Genomic DNA, 8,411 nt, shown 5'->3' with positions numbered 1-8,411 from the left:
CGATGTTTGCTCTACTGCTTATCCACAATTACAATAAAATAAGTAAAGTTACACGAAATCGCATGATGATTGTAAAAATACGGAAAAAAAAATGTCAACGTACTTGTAAATATTTCACAACTCCTCGAACAAGCGCGGAAAAACCTTCTACATCTATCGTTACATATCGATCATTATTGTCGTGCAAACAAATCGTTGAAGTTAGACAAGAAATCTGCGAGAGTCCCCGCGAAGACAGCGTGATATATCCGCTCGCGTTTGAATGTAATTTGTCGGTGGGCGATGATTTTTATCGCCATGATGGTACCCAAAAGAGATGAAAAAATCGACATCTTACGATTAGACAAAGAGATATAAAACCGATTATTATTATACTCGCCGGCACCCACACGTCGTCCAGATCATCGTTATCGCTCGACCGATATTTTCACCTATAATCCGATAATCGTGCTTGAGAAAATGCAAGTAGGTGGGTACAAATATGGTATACACGAATATAAAACACACACATACGTGCCGAAGGCGGAATTATACCGACGCAAATTAATGCCGGACTCCCGTAGGTGTGATGTGTGCACGGCGTAGAGCGAGTATCTGTAAGTATCATTATAGATACCTACCCGTAACGCCGGCAAAGACTTTGTCCGTGAAGATATTACGCCGAGAGCAAATAAACAATATATTCACGTCCACGTGTCGGAGGCATTAGAGAGCAAGCAGGAGTGGAGACATTTATGCACTTGCTCGCGTGTGGGTGTGCGGATAATATGATAAACGTCGTCGGAGAGTCGGAGGTGGTTTGTTGTACGGATTAACGGATACGTCTCAATTCCAGAGTACTTGTAATGAGTTAGCCAAGAACAAGGCCGTGGGGCGGATTCGTGTCCATCCGCTTCGGAAATCAAAGGCGAGTATCAAATGTGGAACGCGATCGAAACGAGCGACTTGCCGTACTCCAAATGGAAAAAGCCATGCTTGAACACCGCGGAATTACGAGAGCTAGATCGACTTTCGTATTCCGCATACGATTTCTTATCGATCTACACGTGTATAAAGTTCGCACGCGCCACGCTTATCGCGGTGATAGTGTATCTACGGATTTTTCGGTTGGACCGAATTGGTCGCGATGCCTTGGCTGATCCCTCGAATCTCATAATTTTGAAAAACGGGGAAACATCGAGCGTAAGTATAATGTTAAAAATGATTCTGATTTTACTATACGTTTACTGTACAAAAGAGTCGTCGATCTACGAAATCGGCTAACAAATTTACAAATTCGGTGCAGCGATTTAAATTACTGTGTATTTATCTTAAATTTATAGTGAAAATTTTTGATTTTCAATTTTCTAAATTGTGTAAACTGTGTAAACGGTAAATGTATGGTAAATTTCTCTGTTTCGTATCCGAATAAAACTTACAATACAGTGTAGGAATTTCAATTCAGAAATTTTTAACAGTCTGGTTTTGCGAATTCTTGCGCTGCTTCTTTCGACGCAGCCAAGTTCAGCCGGAGGTGGCCCAATGGCTCACGGTTCTATGGGATACGTAAATAAACGACGAACACACGCACTTCCCATTCTCCGAAAAAAGAGGAGCGGACAGTTGACAATGCGCCTGCATACCAGTCTGCGGATAAACTAAAACGATTATTCAAAAACAGTCGGAAAAGTTGTGATGGAAAATTTTCGAAATCGCAACAAATTTTTTAAGGTGACCGAAAAGTTCCTTGCTGGTTTGGATTGTTGCAGCCTTATAATTGGCACTGAACCGAAATTCTAGTTAGCAAAGTTTAGTTTATAAGTTTCGGCAATTGCCTAAAAAACAAAAAATTGGTACAGATCAGTACCTTTTGAGCTCGTTTTTTTCTAAAGTTAGTTGAGTATTTACAATTATATTTCTCCTTAGTTCTAACTTCAACTTTCACTTTTCTTCGCGTGACAAAAAATTGCAACAAATTTACCGAAAATCACAATTCTCTCCTTAGTTTTTCTATCTCTCTTTCCCGTTTTTCTCGCTCCATCGTGGGGCACGCGAAATTATACAACCCCTTGGTATTTTTTCTTAATTTGTTCTCTCTTACTTGCCGTTAAAATGTTACCTGCAAAAACAGTATGCGAATTATAAAAAAATATCATCTCGATTCTAAATGTTTTCTCCTTCGTTTGCCCTGTGTTTTTGAGCCGATGATTCTATTTCGATAAATTGGCAGCTGTCGAAAACAGGATAATTGAGTTCGTCCCGATATCTCGGCTTGGAAAACTCAAAAAGAAATTCGTTACTCCCTGTTGTGATATACTGGTCAAAGTAACTTTTGTCTCCCCTGTTTCCCGTAGGCCATACACACCCTTTCGCCCGAGCGATCGTCGACGAAAAAGAATGCCAGGACCCTCGGCGAGACATCCGGGCTCTGAAGGGTTTCGCGTCATCCCGCCAGGCGGCAGCAAGTCCTTGCAAAGGGTTTCGGCGGCAGGACGCACGCTGGACTTTTTTAGATGCTCGAAAGGCACGCACCGTGCTCACCGAGAGCCGGACGCCGAGGAGTGGGAGAAGATGGGTCCTTGACTTAACTCGCGGTTAGTCGCTCTCCAGACGTGCAACGTGTGTGAGATGCGAGCGGCGAGCCGGGCCGAAGGAAGCTGATTTCTTGTTCAAGAAGCGAGCAATTTTTAATGGCACTTTGCAGACCGATCATTTTTTGTAAATATATTTTTCGGATAGTTTGATGAATTCTAATACTACAGAAACGTCATGGTTTTTTTTTTTTTTTTAGAATTTTCAAGTAGAAGAGCCTGAATCGGCTTCGTGAAACGATATGAAGACGTCAGAGTCGGAGTATAAAGTACAAAGGGAAAGGAGGTGTGCGGCGGATGGGGTTGAACTGACGAGTCAAATTAAAGGTTTTAATAAAGAGATCAATTTATTTGACACTCTTGTTGTAATAAGCGTGCTTTTCTATCGTCATAATAGACAGGAATAATAAACTCAATCTTTTACACTCATAAATATAAATAAAACATTCTTACATACGTCCTCTCTTTCTCTCTCTCTGTCTCTCTTTCTCTTTCTTATCTACCTATATCTCCTCTCCTCTACATATTCTTTCGTCAACTTTTTCTCGTCGTATCTCGCAATTTCTTACATCACTAAACCGTCTAATCAGATAATCATAACAAATTAATTACAAAATTCTTATACATCCATTATAATTTACACAACGTTATTACACATTTTATTTTTATTCTGTTTAAACGTTTTTTTTCTCTGCAGCGCGATTTACGTACACAAGAAACATATAAGGTATTAATTATTATTAATGGAAGACTTGAGTGATTCTTGTTGCGTAAGGCACTTATATAGTTTAATAATCGTAGAGGGTGACGGGGGTACAATAACGTACGTTATACCTACACTTTACGGTTTACTATATTTACATTTCTAATCTGTCGGATCGTCAAGGTTCAACTAAATTTCAATCAAATAGGTTTCCGAACCGTTAGTAGAAAAAAAACCAAACCATTACACATTTATATTTTCATTTCTTCTTACTCTTATCCATCGTCAATTAGTCTCGGTTAAAGTCCACAAGTGGCAAATATCTCTATATATACAAAACAACTCTAGATACACGATCTACAACAAAGGCACTGTTCAAGGCACTGCCCAACAGGTTAATTATTATACTGGCCGACATCGCGGAGACACTCACTCTCTACATCCCTAAGCTCTAAGTCGTTACATCATTCTCGTTGGAAATAAGAAAATGAATGAAAATCATACAAAAAAAAAAAAAAATAAAATAACAACCAATCAAAGTCAAAATAAAAACGAAGATCAATTAGTCTTTGTCGGGGAAGCCCAAGTCATCGATATTCTCTCATCTCTCGATTCGCACAGGCGCGTTAAGGTAAATCCTCCATAAATCTCCTCCTTACCAAGGTCTCCAGGGTTTGTCCTCGACCTCAGGAACGACGCTCTTCCTCATAACGAGAGCGAGAGGTTTCTGCAGTGGCGCACTGTAGACCCGGGGATCGAACTCAGGGTCGCTGGTGTATCCGTTCGCCGGTGAAGTGGCGACGTCTCTGTGGCTTGCGGTGGTGGTGAAGGGTGAATTCTGCTCCCTGAATGTGGGCGGGGGCGCTTCAAAGGCAACGGGACTGCCGGCCGAGGTGGAGGTAGAGCTCGTCGAGGAAGAGGACGAGGATGCCGACGCGGTTGAGGCCGTCCTCTGGGGGATCGGTATCAGGGTGGGTAAAGGCGACGCGGGGGCCGGCGATGCCGACGGTGACGCGACGGGTGTCGCCTTGGCGCCAGCGGGCAGAACGAGGGCGATGTCGCCGTTGGGAAGGCGCGTCGGTACCAACTGGAGTCCCGTCCCGTTGGCGTTCGTGAAGAAGATGCCGTTCGACTGCTGGACCTGGATCCTGGGTGTTGCGTCGACCTGCGGCAGGATGTGGACCTGGAGTTGGGTCGCCGGCGCCGCCGGCTGCACCGGCTGCTGTCCGCTCTGGCCGTTCGACGTCGTCGTCGAGTCGACGGGGCCCAGGCACGAGGCCAAGTGCGCCATCAGACGTCGCTTCACCGACGCCTCGAGGCCTGGGAACCGGCCGACTTCTCCTGCGCATTCTGTGAATCCGGCACGGAACTTGTTCAGCACGTTCGGGTCTGTCGCCGCCGCAAGAGCTACTTGCTGACGCTGCAACGTCTCCAGGTGCTTTACCGTCATCTCGAGGATGTCAGCTTTTTCCAGCTTCGAGTGTCTCGCTGGCTGTAATCAGAAATTGGAGAAACACGGTGGTTAGTCGAATGCAGTCTTGTCGCTGCAGAGGAAAGGATACGGAAGAAACCGAATGAGAACAGGACTAATCCTCACGCCCGTTTCACCTGCTGAGCTATTAGAAAATTATAGATACTTACGTCTTTTTTCATCGCGTCGAGTATCAGGGTCTTCAGATCATTCAGGCAGTTGTTAATCCGAGCCCGACGACGTTTTTCCATTATCGGTTTATTGCTCTGTAATTCAAAAAAAACATCATCGTCGGTTAATTTCAGGGTCACGAATTTAAAGCGTGCTTACAAGAATAAAAAAATAAATAAATGAATAAAACGAAAATAGGCACAGGAAATTTCAACCCGGAAAGCAGTGGAAAAGAAGAAACCGGCCGGTGGGATTATTCGCGGTATTAAAGCCGGCCGACGGCGACGTTCTACTTTCTCTAGGCACTTGGACGCGTCGCCTTTAACAGCCTGCCTACAATCGAATCGAGCGCTAGACATTTTCGCCTCAAAGACGACAAGTGTCCGTCGGTTCAATGACTCTTAGAAATCAGAAGCTGCAGGTGTCTCCGTAAAATCGAAATAAGAATGAAAATCCAAATGTGTTCCGTTAACCCGCACCCAACTAAACACCCTTGAATAATTCGCTCCGAAAAGACGCGGAGTGGATCTCGCAACTTTTGAGTGATTGAAATTTCGATCAGAAAGAAAAAATGAAGAAACAACGCTGATAAAAACGAGGACAATTTTTCACATCGAAAGGCAAAAAATCGGACCATTCTTGCCATCTTTCCAATTTCTTGACCAGCCAACCGGTTATACGACTCGATAGGAACGTTTCAAGAACCTTGTCGGGATTTTAGGGTGTTCTTTTCGAACTAGGTATCCAACAGCTCCGAAACGTGCTGAAGATTTTATCGAATTTATTCCTTATGTTTCGCTAGATTTCTTAAGATTTCTTTTTGTTTCCCATTATCTCGAGAACATATAGAAGAGACACTAACCCGTCGATTTTCCCCGGATCGTCTGGTGGTTGAAGTCGCAGTCTGAGCAGGAGGTTGTCCTGCCTCCTGAGGCACGTGTTGGGTCTGTGGCGCAGAGCCCACCGTGACACCTCCGGTTGGCATCGTAGCACCAACTCCGGTCACCATGATTTAAACGTTATAATCTCACCTCAGAGAGACGAAACCGGGCGTATACAATCTTGTTTTAATCAAGTTTAACTATCCTCTCCACTATTTTGAAAAACAATGTTTTTTCGTATTTATTTAATATATTATTTCACACTTCACAGGTAGGTAGTAAAAATAATCCAAAGCTTCTTCGACGGCGATTGATGACGGCGAACGAATCACTTTGTTGATTAAAAAACCAAAAATTCTTAAAAACCACGTTCTATTCTTTTTCGTTAACGTCCACACTCGTCCCGTAATCCGATCGGTGGTCAATTTCGTAAAATGAAAAAGTTTGGAATTCTTTATCGTAAATTGCAATCGAAGTCGAAGCTTCAATCATCCGCGGCCAATTGCCAGATCGCTAGATCGCTCCTAGGCTCGACCTGTCGCTGAGCGCATCGGAGCTCGACTGACTCGCGTACTCGCTGCAGTCCAACGTTTTCTGGCTCTAGACTCCGACTCCTCGAACGAGCCGACCGTCCTCGACCGCTGGGAGGGGGAAACGACCCCCCCGCCCTTCCCCGCCGCAGCCACTTTTGGCCGACGGCGCCGCGCGGCTGCACGCTTCTCGACCCCCACCCCCGGCCTGCTCGAAGCGACTCGTCCTGACGCGTCTGGCCGTCGAGCTTTGCGGTTGCCTTGAGATCCGCACATATCTACACACCTACCTACTACACATTCTATTATACCTGCACTCCCGGCAGGCTGCGGCTTATCTGTAGGTCGTGTTTCGTTTCCCCGGTGTTTGGAATATTCCGCAAGTGCGAGTAGATCGACAATCGCGTGGGATCGCGACACGCGGAATAATGTAGCAAGCTCGAGGCATCCCCGAGAAATGTCTTTTGCGGAATAATCGTGAGTCTGAGTTTATGAAGCGGTTTTTCCGCCAAGTGTAATTGCCAGTCATGCCATCGTGAATCGTATAACTACGCTGCACTTTAGCCGCGTTATTAATAGTCGCGTGCAACGAACTCGGTTACGCGAGAATATGAGAATTAGGAAATCCTGCTTTCTTCGCGGTTGATCGGAGTTCTTTGCACGCGGGATGTGATTCACCGACGCGATAAGTAATACGAGCGGGGTTATCGCGATATCCGGTGTGTTGGTAAAAACGTCGCGGAATCGTACCAGCAGCCTAAGTCAAGGTTTACAATTTCGTCGGTTCGTCATGGCACCGTTCAAACTACTCGGCGTTTATACGGACCGGATTGCACGCAACAAGGCTGGCTGATCTCTCCTTCTGAGTGTGTCAGTCGTGCGGAGTTTCTTGCATCGTTCTCGTCATAGTCTCGTGCACGTGGGCGAGGGGTCGGAGGAGGGCGAGTCGCGCCGGGAAGCGGCTCGCGACCCCCGGAGCGAAATAGATAACGCGGTGCATCCGAGGCGCGAGTGGGACGGCGATAAACGCACGCGTCGAGGGGAGGCTGGAGAGTGAGAGGAGCAAGTATAGCGAGCTTGGGAAAGTGGAGGGGGGAGGCTACGCGCCGACGGAGAGCTCGAGCGACGGGCGAGCGACAGAGACGCGAAACATCACCGGCCAATCGGCGAGCTCCTATTCGATCCGTCGCACGCCAGCCGCGATCCCCATTGGCCGAGACGCCGCCCCCTCCACTCGCCGAACGCGACTCGCGTCGAGCGTGCCGCTTAGTTGGTCTGTGGTGGGGCGAAACGATCATTCGACCTCTGGCGCTCGGGCTACGTGGTCGCGATATTTGATATCGGTGGGTCTTTGCGCTCCGTTGAAGGACTTCGACTTTTATCTCTTACAGACTTTTTAACCCTTCTACGATCAAGGTTCGCCCTTACAGGTGTTATACTCTCTTTACCGAGATTGTAACGGGCTGGGTTTGGCTTCGTGATTAAATTCAGCTGAAACGGGGTATCGTAAGAGTCGTCGTACCTACGCTGGCGATAAATTCTCCGTCATTAGCCGGTCGTACCTGTACGATCGTCTCATGCGATCATCGACGGCAATCGACGCATCGCCTGCGGGGCTGTCGGGTCGATTCGTCTAACGAGGAATGAACGAGCGGGTCTCTCGTCCGCTATCGCGATTCTGATTGTACCGGGTCTCTGGAGTTTCTTTTTTCGCGTCAGATTAATCGTCGCATCGATATTCGACGTCCGGGTTACCTCACGATTATCGCATCCATGGACGTTGTGGTCGTGTACTATACACACCCGAGTCAAGCTAGGCTGATTTGTTCAGCTTCGCGGTCGCATCGTGCAGCCAGAGTTCGACACGCGCGCAATGTTGTTCCTTTAGCCAAGAGTAATCTACGTCTCGTGCGCTTGTCTCATCGCCGATACGCCACTCTGGCCTATCCTTCGCGTCATTCGTCGTAATCGAGCCTCGAACTCTCGCGTATATTAGGAGTAGATGAGCAGACCGGCGCGACGACGGCCTGATCCTGAGCCTGGATGATGCAGGATGATGCCTCCGCCTGGCGGGATTGGGCCGAA

The 8,411-nt window shown here is 46.7% G+C and overlaps 1 protein-coding gene and 1 long non-coding RNA gene across 2 annotated transcripts; one reads left to right on the top strand and one right to left on the bottom strand.

The window, feature by feature from the left end:
* Positions 1-887: 887 nt before the first annotated feature.
* Positions 888-3,174, top strand: LOC124297615 (uncharacterized). The gene is made up of 2 exons (XR_006906646.1): positions 888-1,182; positions 2,334-3,174. It is a non-coding gene; the product is annotated as an uncharacterized LOC124297615 (long non-coding RNA).
* LOC124297614 (protein hairy-like) lies at positions 2,892-6,441 on the bottom strand. The gene is made up of 3 exons (XM_046748826.1): positions 5,778-6,441; positions 4,915-5,010; positions 2,892-4,765 (listed from the first exon to the last, which is right to left on the bottom strand). The coding sequence occupies exons 1-3, from the start codon at positions 5,922-5,924 to the stop codon at positions 3,929-3,931; spliced, it is 1,080 nt and encodes a 359-aa protein (XP_046604782.1). The 5' UTR covers positions 5,925-6,441; the 3' UTR covers positions 2,892-3,928.
* Between the last annotated feature and the right edge of the window lie 1,970 nt (positions 6,442-8,411).

The sequence above is a fragment of the Neodiprion virginianus genome, chromosome 2, assembly GCF_021901495.1.
Source record: "Neodiprion virginianus isolate iyNeoVirg1 chromosome 2, iyNeoVirg1.1, whole genome shotgun sequence".
Classification (NCBI taxonomy): Eukaryota; Metazoa; Arthropoda; class Insecta; order Hymenoptera; family Diprionidae; genus Neodiprion; species Neodiprion virginianus.
This window is presented reverse-complemented; position numbering and strand designations above follow the sequence as displayed.

Coding starts and splice junctions, on each gene's coding strand:
- LOC124297614 (XM_046748826.1), bottom strand. CDS start 5,924: ATGGTGACCGGAGTTGGTGCTACGATGCCAACCGGAGGTGTCACGGTG. Junction 5,011..5,777: donor GATCCGGGGAAAATCGACGG/GTTAGTGTCTCT, acceptor TTTGAATTACAG/AGCAATAAACCGATAATGGA. Junction 4,766..4,914: donor TCGACGCGATGAAAAAAGAC/GTAAGTATCTAT, acceptor TTCTGATTACAG/CCAGCGAGACACTCGAAGCT.